Consider the following 15,577-nt stretch of genomic DNA (forward strand, 5'->3'; position numbering starts at 1 on the left):
AGTGCTGCCATCTTAAGTAGGACTCGCAATTACGCAGATAGGCAGCAGGTGTGGAGATGGCAGGTGAGTGGGCCAGGGGCGGGAGCCCATGATGAGCACCGCCGCGGCAAGGGAGAGAGAGAGCAAAAACAACAAAAACACATGTTGCCTAAGACGGGATCAGCTGGTGAGGCACAGGGACCATGACACAATGGTTTCAAAATGTATATTACATAGTATTGATTTTAGAGTTTCTTGTGAAGCCAGTTTACAAAGGAGAGATCTAAAGATTGAAAGTCAGTGCTTTTATTTTTATGAACTATTAAACAATACATCGACTTCTTACTGTCTGCTTGTTGTGAGTGTGAATGTTGCTATCACACACGTCTCTGTCACAATATCTTCTTCTTTCCTCACTTAAGATGAGAAACCAGATGAGAAGTGGATTGTGTTTGACGGGCCAGTTGACACACTTTGGATTGAGAGTATGAACTCAGTAATGGATGACAACAAAGTGCTCACGCTCATCAACGGAGAGAGAATCTCTATGCCTGAGCAGGTGAGAACAGATCATGAAACAGCACTCATGGGCATTTTTTCATTATTTGACCTTTGACTTTTTCTAATATCATTTATGGTCGCGCCGTCCTCTTCAAGTGCTCCAGTGTGCTGGTGAGAAGGCCACGTTTTGAATCAGTTTCTGCAAGGAAAGCAGCAAAAATGCAGCGGCTAAAATAGTTTTGTTCAGCCAGACTGTTTTAGATTCTGTTCAGTAAATCCAGAAAAACAAAAGCTCAAACACATGATAAGATTAGTTTTATAAGACAAATAAGCAGCATTCAAGTGGCTTAATCCTTGTTATCCGGCTCACATATGAAATGGAAGAAAATTTCAGCTTATCATCACCCAGAATCGTCTGTGCTTTATTTGATTAACTGAGGGAGGGAGCTGAATCACACATGCTGACAATAAAGCTGTGCACACGCTGGAAGAGATTCACTTGTCCACATAGCTTTGAAGCTGACAGCTGGCTGCTTGCAAACATTTCAAGCTTCGGTTGCCTAGGTGACCCTAGGTGTGTTTACTGCTGGGTTATATGTCAAACAGCGACTGTCACTCTCAGTGGTAGTCAATTTAGTCGGTTGACTGGAAGTTGGGAAAAGTTTATCTCAGGTCATGCTTTCTTCCTGTTGCCAGCAGTTATTTAACCTGCTGAGTCGCAGATCTCATTCAATTACTATGGACTAATTACTGGTTGCCACATTGCTGCCAGTTGCTTCCTGTATTTATGCAGCTTTAGTGAATATGTATAAAAACTACAATTCATTTGTTGCAGGTGTCTCTTCTATTTGAGGTGGAGAATCTAGCAGTGGCTTCTCCAGCTACGGTGTCCCGCTGTGGAATGGTCTACAATGATTATACGGATCTGGGATGGAAACCCTTTGTGCAGTCCTGGCTGAACAAGCGACACAAAGTACAATACAGTCACTCATAATAACTCTCATTAGGACATGCATTTCAGTTAAGAGTATGTATAGTTAACGAGTATGATTAGTAATGTTTTCTTTTTTCTGGCACCGTTCTCTTTACTTCCATGTGTCACTCTATGTCACTTCACAGGCTGAAGTGAACCATTTGAAGCCCTTGTTCGAGAAGTACATAGAGAGCACGATCAACTATAAGAAGAGCAACTGCAAGGAGCTGATCCCCATCGCCGAACTTAATGGCGTCACCTCTCTCTGCCGCCTCTATGACTCCCTGGCTACATCGAGCAGTGGGGTATAATAAGCAGAGTGCAAATGTAGATTGTAATCCCATCCATGGGTAATTGCACCACAACAGTGATGAATTGTCGATCTCTAATAGGTGTAACTAAATGCATTTTTCCTTTGCTCTATCTTCAGGTGAATCCTTCAGACACAGATAGCCTGGGTAGGATGGTGGAACTGTGGTTCATCTTCAGCCTTATCTGGTCCATATGTGCCTCTGTCGACGAGGATGGACGCAAGAGGGTGGACAACTTCCTACGGGAGATGGAGGGAACATTCCCTGCCAAGGTCTTCCAGAGAACATTTTTGTTTACACACTAATGGCATATGAAATGAGTTAACTTCTATTCTATAACCTCATTACATTCCCCAATAAAGGTAGGGAATTAACCAGTGTCAAGTGTACTTATTTTGTAATTGTAAATAAACTATTTTTTTTACAAAATTTTAACAAGTAGACCAACACAGTAACCTGTTTTTCCCCAATTATCACTCAAACCTTTCAATTCTATGAATTTGTTGAGTAGATGGTTGCACGCCTGCAAGCCTGTGTCAAGTGTTAAGGTATATGAATTCTTGCAGGACACAGTTTATGAGTACTACGTGGACCCAAAGAACAAATGCTGGGCTTCATTTGAAGATAAATTGCCAAAAGGCTGGCGCTACAATGCTTCGTAAGTAATCAGATGTTATTATGCGATCTGGATCTATGACATGTTTATGTATCTCCCTGTCTTTTCCCTCAGAGCTCCATTCTATAAGATTATGGTTCCAACTGTGGACACCGTTCGCTATAACTTACTGGTTAAGGCTCTGGTGTTGAAACACTACCCTGTGCTGCTCACTGGGCCAGTGGGCACCGGTAAAACTTCAGTGGCTCAGAGTATTCTGCAGGGCTTAGATAACAAATGGAAAACCCTCACCATCAACATGTCTTCACAGGTCAGTTCATTGTATAGTCTGTGTTTAGCTGTGTATGCCATGTGTGTGCTGATGTTTATCTCTGTGCTTTAATTAGGCCTAATTAGTGCCTACTTGTTCTGGTTACAGTTATAAGCTGGTAGATGCTCTGAAGAAATATTTTAAAGATTTATGATTATTCACGTCGTTTCATCTTTCGTTTGCTGTCCAGACCACCTCTAACAACATCCAGGACATTATAGAGAGTCGCACAGAAAAGAGAACCAAAGGCGTGTATGTGCCAGCAGGTGGGAAACACCTGCTATGTTTCCTAGATGACCTCAACATGCCGGCTCATGACCTCTTTGGCTCCCAGCCACCCCTGGAGCTTCTGCGCCTATGGATTGACTATGGCTTCTGGTATGATCGCAAGAAACAGACCCTAAAGGTTGTCAAGGTGAGAAACTGAGTTTTAATGAAGGCATGAGTGAGGCGTGTTATAATTGGAGAGATAGTTTTGCTGCTTTCTAAGGGCCTTGGTTTAAACTGTGTGACAATGTGAAATGTTTTCTGTTTTATATGCAGAGGACGCTACACTTTTTCTGTTGTGTTTCAGGACATGTTCTTGCTAGCATCAATGGGGCCCCCTGGTGGTGGGAGGACTCACATCACGCCGCGTTTTCAGAGTCGATTCAACCTCATTAATATGACTTTCCCTAATGTAAGTGTTGCTCTCTTTATGTCTTCCTGTCTTTTCTTCCTATAATTAAGCAGTGTGATATTTTAGCAGGCAGTTATGTTTTACTTTCTCTGTGTAATGCCTTCTTCATTTACACAGGCACATTTTTGCATTTCTTCAGTGTTGACTGTGGTTTTGCTCCTGTTGGTGTTTTGTGTTTGTTAGTGCTTTTTTCATGGCACCCTACAGGAATGACCCTGATTGTAATTATAGCCACGATGACAAATGCTGTAAAATTGCCTTCTCTTTCACATTTCTAACACCCTCAAGTTTACAATTGTGTTCTAGCCTGCCTGTGCGCTGCCCTGCTAATTTACCTCCTACCATCTCCCCCTCCCTCTTTGTTCCCTTATGTGTTTGTTACTCTTGTAGTTTGTAGTTTTGGGCATGTTTATAATTTCCCTGTTTTATTGTTCACTCCCTTCTTCGCTCCCTTCTAATCACCGTCTCTTTTTAGTATTTTCATTTATCAACTAGCATCAGTTATCTGACTCCAATCTCAACCCTGTTTTCTGTTGCCTTAGAAGAGCTAAATTAAATTTGCTTTAAAAATTGCTGGAGCCATGCTGCATTCAGGATCTAAACACTTGAAATTTTAGTTGCTTTGCCTGGTTTATGTGTGAATTGGGCAGCATGAAATTAGATTTTAAGGAATTATCTTGCTGTTGTAACCACTACACCTGCATTATCCTGGTATGCTACTGACATGCCTGCATGTTGTGTTTTGGGAATATTGTTGCCTTTCCTCTCTGCATGCAGGCCTCCCAGATCAAGTGCATCTACAGTGCCATGATCAACCAAAAGCTCCAGGAGTTTAAGGAGGAGCTGAAGCCCATTGGAAAGCTTCTCACTCAGGCAACCTTAGAGCTGTATAATGGCGTCACTGCCTTTTTTCTTCCCACTCCAGCCAAGATACATTACCTCTTCAACCTCAGGGACATCTCCAAGGTACATTTGTGTACATCAGTATGAACTTCTGTTGTACGGCACATAAATAGTACAACCAAAGACTGCTTAAAATGCATTTTCCATAAAACACTTACTAACTAAACTTCACCTTGGTAAGAATAACACATATCTACTTGGTCACACATTTTCTTGCCTAAAATCACTTTTAGGTAACAGTCTTCATGAGTTCATTCAGATTTTAATGAAAACTCTGAATTATTTAGTACCTTTGAAATTAAAATGCTCTGTGATATATCTCCCCCCCCCCCTGTTTATCTCTTGTAGGTGTTTCAGGGTTTACTAAGAGCTCATCCAGACTTCCATGATACCAAAACCAACATTACTAGACTGTGGATCCATGAATGTTTCAGGTGATCACAGTATTTGAATGCCTTTCTGCAGTGCTTTATAAATTAAAATGCACGGGTACTTTTGTCATGTATACAGAGAATAATATCTGGATGATGTGATATGTCAATTTCAGGGTTTTCTCAGATCGGCTTGTAAACCACAGTGATATGGATACCTTTATTTCTCTCCTAGAGGAAAAACTGGGTTCACTCTTTGACTTCACCTTCCACAGCATCTGCCCGAACAAGCAACTGCCAATATTTGGTACTTAATTATTTGCATTCTGTGCATAAACATTGTTTCTCCAATATGTGTAAAAAATACTCCCACAGATGAGTTCATGGGTTGATGGCTAATTTCTAAGTCCATTACCAGCCCAGAATATGTGAAACTGTTTAAATGCGTTTATTGTTGTCCTGTGGGGTAGGTGATTTCATGAGTGAGTCGTCTGTCTATGAGGACCTGCATGACATGAAGAGTCTCAAGAAGTTCATGGAAACACAGCAAGAGGACTACAATCTGACACCTGGCGTGGTGCCTACAAACCTGGTGCTCTTCAGAGATGCCATCGAACACAGTACGTCTGAAACGCAACACACACAGCCACGCACATTTGTATTCATGTTTAAAACAGGGCAATACACCTGATGCATCAACCCACAGTGTCAGTTCCACCCACAAGTCATTGTACTGTTGAACTGTTCTGATCTGTCTTTGCTGTGATCAGTTTCTCACTTTTAACAATCAGATCTATCTTGAAACTGCTTTGAAAAACAGAGAAAAAGAGCAAAACTAAAAGCTGAGAGACTAAGGACCTATCAGCACGCTCAATACTGTCAGCATGCTTTTTTTGTGGCATGGTATTTAAGTCGGTAGCAATGCACTATTGTCTAACTCACACTAATTTTAGTTTTTATATTGTATTTCCTCCTGGGATTTCCGGGCACGGTGAAGCTGATGTGTTATATCTTTCTGCTCCCTTTGCAGTTACTCGGATCATTCGAGTGATCAGTCAGCTCAGGGGCAACATGCTGGTGGTAGGTGTCGGGGGCTCAGGTCGGCGAAGCCTGTCTAAGATAGCTGCCTTCATATGTCAGTACCAGGTATTCCAAGTGGAAGTCACCAAGCAGTACCGCAAACTGGAGTTTAGAGAGGGTGAGGTCCGCCACACAACCGTTACATTCGCAGACTTTTGAGAAACTGCAATTTGTCTACTACCTTCCAGTTAAAATGAAAAAAGTTAAAACCAAACATGCCAATTTAATAATATTAGGAAATTCGTGGATGTCAGCATTGCATAAGTTGAATATGTTTACTAGTACAGTGAGGGATTTTAAGTGTGCGTGTGTCTGTGTGTGTGTGTGTGTTTGGCTTCTAGACATCAAGAAGCTGTACCGTTTGGCGGGTGTGGACAACAAGCCCACAGTGTTTCTGTTCAATGACACCCAGATTGTTGATGAATCCTTCCTAGAGGATATCAATAACATCCTGAGTTCAGGAGAGGTGCCTAACCTATATAAGCCAGACGAGTTTGTAGAGGTGTGTATAGCTTTCATCTGGCCAGTATGTCTTTCTATCTCTAGGGCATATCATTTGATTTCCATACCATATTTATTCATTCTACGAAGCCAACAGGTAGCATATGGGTAAATGAAATCGGTTTTCACAAAGCGTAGATTCAAAATGCTCATATCCTCATGCAGTGTGTAACGCTGTCTCTTTGCCTGTAGGTATGCAATGCTCTTTCAGAGTCTGCCAGGAAAGACAATGTGGCTGAGACTCCTGACTCATTGTTCAGCTACCTGATCGAGCGAGTCAGGAACAACCTGCACATTGTGCTCTGTTTGAGTCCAGTGGGAGAGCCATTCAGGTGGAGTCTATTTATGTAATGTATCCTGACTGACAAGAAGTTCCTGCCCCCTTTTTGGGGGGTTTTTCTCCAGATTCTTTTAAACTACTGAATAAATGTGGGACTGGAGGAAGAAAGGGATGAAAGTGTTTTTTGCTGTGCTACAGTATTCAAACTGAGAAATCCACTTTGTGATTCCAAGTAAAATGAACACAATAAACCCTCTATGATATCATTTTAGTCATGGTGATTTGTAAATAAATAGATTTAAATCAACTGGCAGCCTTTTACAGAGCGATTAGTCCCTACACCACTCTGCAAAGTTGCAGTTAGAACAGTGAGTCATCTAAGATAAACAAGGTCAAGTTATTTGAGTGATTCTAGAGCAAGGACTCGTGCTGAGACAGACGGCCAGCTGTCTGTACACACAAACATGTAGTGAGCAAACAGATGAACACACATTTTCTTTTGTTGATAAAAACAGCTCTTCACTGACAAGCATTAAGGGAAGAGCTTGTTATGAGTGGTAGGCCTTTTAACCCTTGTTGCGATTAGCGGTGCAGTGTAGCAGTCGCACAATGTTGAGAAGTGGCTGTTTGCCTACAGGAACCGCATCCTCCAGTACCCAGCTCTTGTTAACTGCACCGCTATAGACTGGTTCTGTGAATGGCCCAAAGATGCCCTCCTGGAGGTTGCTGAGAGGTACTTGGACGGAATGGAGCTGGGCTCAGTGGAAGGGGTGAGGCATGCACACACAAAGAGACATATGTGCACTTTTACCTTTGAGCATTTAAGCACAGAGGGGAGAAGATATTCCATGATTTGTCTCAAGGTAACATTTCTACGTTTCTGTGTGACGTTTTAGATCCAGACAAATGTTGCCAGTATCTTTGTGACCACACACCAGTCAGTAGCACAAGTCTCCCAAAGAATGAAACTGGAGCTGAGGAGACAAAATTATGTGACACCAACAAACTACCTGGAGCTGGTGTCTGGATACAAGAAGTAAGCAACTTTTTACCTTTGAATTCCTTCTTTGCTTGTCTCCACTTTTCCTACCACATTGAAATGCTTCATAGGTGTTTTACGCTCACTTGGATAGCAATGAAGATACACTGCACTGTTGTAGGTTATGAGTTTGAGGGTATTTACAGTTGCAGTCTGTCTGACTCTTCTCTACTGCGCTTCCTTGGTGGTTAAATAGCTCTGCTTGCCCGTTCCATTCCCTAAATGCGCATCTCTGTTAAAAGCAGCTTGTCGGGCTTCTGTTTGCGAATGTGTTTGTGCCGATCCAGACTGCTGGCGGAGAAACGCGGTGAGTTGGGAGAGCAGGTGAGCAAGCTGCGTAACGGCCTTCTGAAAATCAGTGAAACGAGGGAGAAAGTGGAGGCCATGTCTCTAGAGCTCGAGGAGGCCAAAAAGCAGGTTGCCGAGTTCCAGAAACAGTGTGATGAATATTTGTCCGTCATTGTGCAACAAAAGAAAGAAGCCGACAGCCAACAGAAGGTATGTGCTACAGTACATGAACATAACTCACTGCAGAGATTGAAGTAATATTTGCGTGGGTTACTTCCACGAGTCACCTAAAGATCCTTTTGAATTAAAACTGAAAACTGATTTTTTTGAAATGTTATGTGGTAGATTGTTACTGAAAAAACGGAATAAATAATAACAGTTGAACTCACATGTGTGCTTGCATTCAGACGGTGAGTGATGAAAATGAGAAAATCGGGGCAGAAGAGTTGCAGTGTAAAGCCATGGCTGAGAATGCACAGAGAGACCTGGACGAGGCCCTGCCTGCCCTGGAAGAAGCCATGAAGGTATGTTTGTCCCGCTGACTGCTCTCATGGAATAACATGTATGCGCTTACTTTGTTCATTATATTGTCTGGTTTGGTGAGTAATTTGCTACGAGTACCACTCGGCATGTGTTTTATGTCTTATTTGTATTGGATTTTCACACGACTGAGCCTTCTAACAACCACACGTTGATGTTTTTGCACATAGGCTCTGGAGTCTCTGAATAAGAAGGACATGACAGAGATCAAATCATACGGCCGTCCTCCTGCACTGGTGGAGACAGTGATGCATGCTGTTATGACCCTTCTGGAGAAAGAGCCAACCTGGGCAGAAGCCAAGAGACAGCTGGGTGAGCGACAGCAGCAGTGCAGAAATTAATTGAAGAGAGAGTTTGGCAAAAGAACAGAAATAACAGGCAAAACTCTAGTGTAGTGAAAATGAGTACAGCACAACCAGAGAATTACAGTCCGCAGTTACAATCAGCTTTTTTGAGGAAAAAGGGTGATTGTAGATGTTATATTAGGGGTTAAATGTACTCATTCTTTTTCATCTTTAATACAGCAATTGATTGTTAACTGACTGTCATGTGTCTCTGGCAGGTGAGGGCAACTTCATCAAAACATTGGTTCATTTTGACAAAGATAATATATCAGACCGTGTTTTGAAGAAGATTGGCCTGTACTGCAAGCAAGTGGACTTCCAGCCAGAGATCATCGGCAAAGTATCGCTGGCTGCCAAGTCACTCTGTATGTGGGTCAGAGCCATGGAGGTAAGAGGTCGCTACACACGGTCACACACACTTTTAAACATACTTACAAATAACAATAGTCACCGTGGACCTGCTAGCATATGGTAAGTGGTAGTTGGTTATAGTTAAACATGGCGATATATAACGGATTGTAGATAAACAAAAGACACTGTCATCCACAGTGCAGGTTAAGCACACTACAGCAAAAGAAGAAAGCACATGCCCAAGAAAGTAGAATATGAGAACAGTAACAAAAAAGAAGCTTCGTTACATATGAAGAGAAAAAGTCTGGGACAAAACTAAATCCATGAATGTTTATATGGTTTTTCCAGGTGTACGGTCGTGTCTACAGGGTAGTAGAACCAAAGCGTGCCCAGCTGAATGCTGCCATGGCCCAGCTAGCAGAGAAGCAGGCCGCGCTGGCCGAGGCTCAAAACAAACTACGAGCGGTATGAAGAACCAGTACATCATGGAACCACCAGACAGATATAAGCGTTTGATTGATGAGAGCTCAGTTTGCAAAAGAGAATAATGGCGTTCCATTATTATAATCGTTCTGTATCTGCATGTGTTTGTGAGCAGTTGGGGGAAAAATTGGAGCAGCTGAAAAAGCAGCACAGTGACAAACTGGCCATGAAGGAGAGTTTGAGGAAGAAATCAGATGAGATGGAGGTGAAACTGGACCGTGCTGGCAAACTGGTGACTGGACTTGCTGGAGAGAGGGTCCGCTGGGAGGAGAGAGTTGTTGTACGCCCCCCCCCCACACACACACACACACACACATACCCACTCACCTGTCTAAACTTAAAATACTACTTAAAATATGGCAAAGAACAATACTTAACATAAAAACCCACATTCATCTTTATGTAATCCAAATCTGTGTGTTTTTCAGGGCCTTGAAGAAAATATGGGGTATCTGGTGGGAGACTGTTTGCTGGCAGCTTCTTTTCTCTCATACATGGGCCCCTTCCTTTCCAACTATAGAGAGGAGTTGCTTCAAATCTGGATGAAGGAGGTCAGGCAGCCAAACACACTGTTAAAACACCCAGTAAATCCTATTGTGCAGTAAACTTCTAGTGAACGTCTAAGAAAAAAATGCCCTCTTAAAATTGAATGACCCATGTTATGTTTGCTGTACTCTTTTATTTTTCTTGTTTTTTATTTCTTCTCTCTCTCTTTCTGTATCTGCTTACACTCTTTTCAGGCAAAGGGCTTAGGGATCGCATGTACACCAGGATTCAGTTTTGCAGTTTTTATGTCCAAACCCACAGTGGTGAGAGACTGGAACATCCAGGGCCTGCCCACTGATGCTTTTTCTACTGAGAACGGAATTATAGTCACCCGTGGAAACCGGTCAGTGCATCGTTCGGTATCTTATTATAAGTTTTATTATTATTAGTTTTGGAGAATCTCATTTTATGTGTTTTTTTTCTGGATTTAGAGTTGTGCATGTATGTTTTACATTTTACAAACCATGTGTGAAGGTGTAAATACAACTTCTTATATCTTTCTCTGCTCTTTTTGTCAAGATGGCCACTGATGGTGGACCCTCAAGGCCAAGCTTTGAAGTGGATTAAAAAGATGGAGCTATCAAGGGTAAGAACTGGGTTCTTTCTTTCCCACCAAGTGCTGGGTGGGAACATTACATCCTCAAATATAACTCAAAATACATTACTAAACTTTGTTTGACTGCCCATAAAGGTTTAGTAGATACATTTTCATTAACTCTAACTGTCCTCTCTCTTCTTTCATTTTTATTGCCGTGCCTGGTAGCAATGCATTTCCCTTATTTGAGCTGACCTTTTACTTTTCTGAGACTATCACAACTCATCTCAAATTCACTGCGCCAACATACTCATGATCCCCCTCAAGTAATTACTGAACCTATGAAGACTGCCTGCCAGTACTTTTTACAAAGCAAATAAGATGAACTTCACTGACATTTAAAAATCTCAACTCAGATGAGTTTATAAATATAAAGAAATACATTTTTAATGATTATGAATGAGGAATTATTTCTGAGGCTGTTGGTATGTTTTTGTGTTTGACAGGCTGTGTTGTTGTTGTCTCTTATCTGCCAAACTCGCAGGGTCTCAAAGTAATCGATTTTCAAATGCCAGACTACCTGCGGGTGCTGGAGAATGCCATCCAGTTTGGGAATCCTGTTTTGCTGCAGAATGTCCAGGAGGAATTGGACCCCTCTCTCAACCCAATTCTCAACAAGTCCCTGACACGCATAGGTGTGATGCAAATGCATGCACACGCACACATAGGCAAAGTCACACTTTAAAATAGCAGCTGGTGAAATAAATTTTTACCTGTTTGAGTGGTTTCAAATCCAGGTGGAGACTTTTCTGTCTGGAGTTGCATGTTCTCCCTGTGTCTGCAAGGGTACTTCCACCCATAGTCTAAAGACCGCATGGGGTTAAGTTCATTTATAATTCTAAATGAATGTGAGTGTGCCTCTAGGACAGGTGGAGGACACTGGATAGATGGATGGATATGAATTCATTATGTTTATGCGTCTGCGTGTTTGCAGGCGGCAGGTTGCTGTTGAAGCTGGGTGATAAGGAGGTGGAGTACAGTGCTGAGTTCTGCTTCTATATCACCACCAAGCTGTCTAATCCCCACTACACCCCGGAGATTTCTGCAATGACCACTATAGTAAACTTTGCTGTTAAGGAGCAGGTGAGCATGCATGTCTGTGAAACCATATGTGTCCTCTGTATGTTCTGGCTACTTAATAACTCCATATAACTCCTAATTTTTGTCTATATGCAGTTTCAGGTATTAGATGTCGTCTTAATTTACCTGTCACTGGGATTTTTGTGTATTTTGCATGCATGCACACAGGGTTTAGAAGCCCAGCTACTGGGAATTGTGGTGCGTAAAGAGCGTCCAGAGCTGGAAGAGCAGAAAGACTCTTTGGTGATTAGCATTGCCTCTGGCAAGAAGAGCCTGCAGGACCTGGAGGATGAGATTCTCAGGTTTCAAACATTGACCTTTGTCCTTCTTCATCAATATTTTCCTCACATAATGGACAATGTTCAGTTTAGATCCAGTCTTTTATTACCACCAGCTGTACCAGTAATAGTAATTATAACATGTTTGTTAAAGTAGCCATGCCTACTGTACCTCCATAAGAACCAGGGATTATATAAAGGAACGGAAAAAGTGTCAACTTCCATTATTCTCTTATTAGTACTTCAGGCAAAAAGTACTTTGAGAAAGAGCAACTGATTAAGACCCTACCCAGCATTAAATATCTATATACAGTATATATATATTAATATCTTAAAGATCACAAGTTGTGCATATCACCTTGTTATGGTGATCACTCATGTTTTCAGCCATGCAGTTCTCGAAAGCTCGAAAGGAAATTCTTTCCAAGGAATGAGATGGTTTTCTACCCATGAATGAGAGCAGGTTTTTGTATTTGGGCTGGGGGGTTGTTTTATTTTTATTGTTGTATGTTTATGTCTGTTCTACCAGACTGCTGAATGAGTCAACTGGCTCGCTGCTGGACGATGTGCAGCTGGTAAACACCCTGCAGGCATCCAAAGTGACAGCCACTGAAGTTTCAAAACAGCTGGAAAGCAGTGAACAGACCGAGCTCAAGATCGACTCTGCAAGAGAGGTCAGGTCTCAGGAGAGCGGCAGAGGGGATTGTCCTCCTTTGCTTGGTCTTACAGTAAATGTAGCATTTCTTTATTATTGCATGCTGTTTGGAAATGATAATAAAAAGCCTTTAATATTTTTGTGTTGACAGGCCTACCGTCCATGTGCTGAGCGAGCCTCTATTCTCTTCTTCATTCTAAGTGACATGGGCCGCATTGACCCCATGTACCAGTTCTCATTGGATGCCTACATTAACCTGTTTAACCTCAGCATAGAAAAGAGCAAGCGCAGCCAGAAGCTGGAGGAGAGGATCACCAACCTCAATGATTATCACACATACGCAGTGTACAAGTAAGCATTGTTTTGAAATCACGTCTGCTTCTGTGTGTTACATGATGTATACGATGCATAAATAAACAGTTCTACTTGATAAAAGAGCGAGCTGATGTAGTGATATGCTGCACACTGGCCATGTAATATGTATCTGAACTTGCTGTGGAAAGATAGATCTGTACACCTGTATGATTTTGGTACTGATTATGTGATCTGCATTAAACTATGAATCTCCATCAGTTGTAAGATTTTGATATAATTAATCAGAAACTTACACTTCATCATTTGCTACTGCTGCTGTATCCTGGTGAGTCTTCCTAACGCGTGGTTTTGTGTTGGGCAGGTACACGTGTCGTGGTCTGTTTGAGGCTCACAAGCTGCTCTTCAGCTTCCAGATGTGTGCCAAAATTCTGGAGGTGGCCGGAAAACTCAACATGGATCAGTATAACTTCTTGCTTCGAGGTGGAATTGTAAGAAAAACAGAACAGACACATTGTTGATGGTAAAAGCTTTCCTCACCAGTAGATTTGCTAATATCCCTCAAAAAGACCTGTAGGGTGTATGAGTGTGTTTAGTATATGCTATATATCCTATATTGATGAGATAATTAGACTACTGACTGATGATTGACTGATTGATGCTTGTAGGTTCTTGATAAGAAGGGGCAGATGGATAACCCATTTACCAGCTGGTTGGCAGACTCCAGCTGGGACAACATCACACAGTTGGATAAGCTGCCCGGCTTCCGTGGCATCGTGTCCTCCTTTGAACAATCCTCTCGAGACTGGAACGTTTGGTTCACCAGCTCTGAGCCAGAGAATGCTCCACTTCCAGGTCTGAATGTGCTATAGAGGGTACATTTTTGTTCTTATGGAGGAAAGTCTTCTCACTGTGAGCAAACTGACTGAGCGTGCTCTCCTGAGAGGCCGGGTGAACTGATGTGCAAGAAAGTCAGCTTTTTCTTACTGCTGTGCAACAGTTTTAATTACTTGACAATTTGTTTTTCTTCTTGTCTTTATGCATCACTCCTACTAAATTGTATAATTACAGATTTACATTTTTTCCCCCTTTAGGTGATTGGGAGAGTAAGTGTAATGAGTTCCAGAAAATGCTGATAGTGCGTGCTATGCGTCCCGACCGTGTCTCTTTCTGCATTACCTCCTTCATCATTAAACACCTCGGCTCTCGCTTTGTGGAACCACCTGTACTCGACATGAAATCAGTGAGTTTCAGGTCTTTTTAAACTAATTCCTGATATTTTTCCAAGTATCATGATTAAAGGTTTGGATTCTTGTTAATATAATTTTTCTAGTTGCAATTGAATTTTTGCTTGAAGTGTCAAAATCTCCAAAAATCCCATTGCAGAGTTACTGTTAGGTGTCAAGTAAGTTGCCTTTTTTTTTAAATCGTCTCACTCTCTTCCAGCTTTTTTGATGAATGTGCCATCTTTGTCTTCTCCTTAGGTTGTGGAGGAATCAACTAGCTGTACTCCTCTGATCTTTGTTCTGTCTCCCGGGGTGGACCCTACAGGCGCTCTGCTGCAGCTAGCTGAGGCTTCTGGGATGAGCAACCACTTCCAGGCTCTGTCTCTGGGCCAGGGACAGGCTCCCATTGCCAAGAGCATGATAGAGGAGGGCATTAAGAACGGTGCTAGACCAGTTGCTATGTTTGTTTGTTTGTTTTTTAACGATCACCGTGTCTGATTACTCAAATAGGAATCTACACGTAGAACTAAACTGAACTGACTCTTTCAGGTCATTGGGTGTTCCTGGCCAACTGTCACCTCTCTCTGTCATGGATGCCTGAGCTGGACAAGCTGATTAAGCAGCTACAACTGCAGAAGCCCCACCCAGACTTCAGGCTCTGGCTCAGTTCTTCACCACACCCTGATTTTCCCATTACCATCCTGCAGGCTGGCATCAAGATGACCACTGAACCACCGAAGGTACACACTCACAGACACAGCTTTGTGTCACTACAGCCATACAATATATACATTCTTGTATGTGTGAGTTTTACTTGTCACTACATACACGCTACACGTAACTGAAACTATAAGCTCTAAACTCTTAACACTTCCCGTTCTCTTTCTCAGGGTGTTAAAGCCAACATGAAGCGTCTTTACCAGCTGGTGACAGAAGCTCAATTCAACAGCTGCAATAAACCCGCGTTCTACAGGAAGCTCCTCTTCTCCCTCTGCTTTTTCCACAGCATCCTTCTGGAAAGGAAGAAGTTTCTACAGATGGGCTGGAACATTGTGTATGGCTTTAATGATTCTGACTTTGAGGTGAGAGATTCATTTGATACAGGAAAAAAACTGTGACAGCTATTGGAAAGGACAGAAAAACAAATGTTTAGTGCAGTAATAATGTTTGTGTTTACATCTGCTGATTGATGTAGTGAAGATCACATGGTTTTGTATGTAAAGAAAAAGATTGATTGATTAGGATAAATGTATGTGCTGTCTTTATTAAAGCCATTTAGAGTAATTAATAATAAGTATGCAGGTAGTTGATTTTATTTTCCTAACAACACAATGCT

General features: G+C 42.0%; 2 protein-coding genes across 5 annotated transcripts in view; one reads left to right on the plus strand and one right to left on the minus strand.

The window, feature by feature from the left end:
• The window catches only part of LOC120739024 (tenascin-X-like), an 877,833-nt gene that overhangs the window by 646,403 nt on the left and 215,853 nt on the right, over nt 1–15,577 (minus strand). The window lies entirely within an intron of this gene.
• The window catches only part of dnah2 (dynein, axonemal, heavy chain 2), a 60,317-nt gene that overhangs the window by 33,227 nt on the left and 11,513 nt on the right, over nt 1–15,577 (plus strand). For all 4 annotated transcript variants that reach the window (XM_040040631.1, XM_040040633.1, XM_040040630.1 and 1 more), the window contains exons 44-80: nt 402–538; nt 1,316–1,453; nt 1,600–1,758; nt 1,884–2,036; nt 2,331–2,422; nt 2,495–2,690; nt 2,881–3,105; nt 3,265–3,369; nt 4,147–4,335; nt 4,621–4,706; nt 4,820–4,950; nt 5,114–5,263; nt 5,674–5,841; nt 6,065–6,225; nt 6,417–6,556; nt 7,142–7,274; nt 7,401–7,540; nt 7,831–8,041; nt 8,239–8,355; nt 8,542–8,683; nt 8,934–9,103; nt 9,415–9,531; nt 9,665–9,829; nt 9,978–10,100; nt 10,290–10,438; nt 10,615–10,681; nt 11,175–11,325; nt 11,625–11,773; nt 11,939–12,072; nt 12,578–12,722; nt 12,855–13,054; nt 13,380–13,506; nt 13,684–13,870; nt 14,110–14,258; nt 14,500–14,683; nt 14,791–14,981; nt 15,132–15,323. In XM_040040631.1, the coding sequence (XP_039896565.1) occupies nt 402–538; nt 1,316–1,453; nt 1,600–1,758; nt 1,884–2,036; nt 2,331–2,422; nt 2,495–2,690; nt 2,881–3,105; nt 3,265–3,369; nt 4,147–4,335; nt 4,621–4,706; nt 4,820–4,950; nt 5,114–5,263; nt 5,674–5,841; nt 6,065–6,225; nt 6,417–6,556; nt 7,142–7,274; nt 7,401–7,540; nt 7,831–8,041; nt 8,239–8,355; nt 8,542–8,683; nt 8,934–9,103; nt 9,415–9,531; nt 9,665–9,829; nt 9,978–10,100; nt 10,290–10,438; nt 10,615–10,681; nt 11,175–11,325; nt 11,625–11,773; nt 11,939–12,072; nt 12,578–12,722; nt 12,855–13,054; nt 13,380–13,506; nt 13,684–13,870; nt 14,110–14,258; nt 14,500–14,683; nt 14,791–14,981; nt 15,132–15,323 (5,573 nt within the window). The remainder of the gene's footprint in view (nt 1–401; nt 539–1,315; nt 1,454–1,599; nt 1,759–1,883; nt 2,037–2,330; nt 2,423–2,494; nt 2,691–2,880; nt 3,106–3,264; nt 3,370–4,146; nt 4,336–4,620; nt 4,707–4,819; nt 4,951–5,113; nt 5,264–5,673; nt 5,842–6,064; nt 6,226–6,416; nt 6,557–7,141; nt 7,275–7,400; nt 7,541–7,830; nt 8,042–8,238; nt 8,356–8,541; nt 8,684–8,933; nt 9,104–9,414; nt 9,532–9,664; nt 9,830–9,977; nt 10,101–10,289; nt 10,439–10,614; nt 10,682–11,174; nt 11,326–11,624; nt 11,774–11,938; nt 12,073–12,577; nt 12,723–12,854; nt 13,055–13,379; nt 13,507–13,683; nt 13,871–14,109; nt 14,259–14,499; nt 14,684–14,790; nt 14,982–15,131; nt 15,324–15,577) is intronic.

This window comes from Simochromis diagramma, unplaced genomic scaffold (assembly GCF_900408965.1).
Source record: "Simochromis diagramma unplaced genomic scaffold, fSimDia1.1 OVJJ01000317.1, whole genome shotgun sequence".
In the NCBI taxonomy this organism is placed as follows: domain Eukaryota; kingdom Metazoa; phylum Chordata; class Actinopteri; order Cichliformes; family Cichlidae; genus Simochromis; species Simochromis diagramma.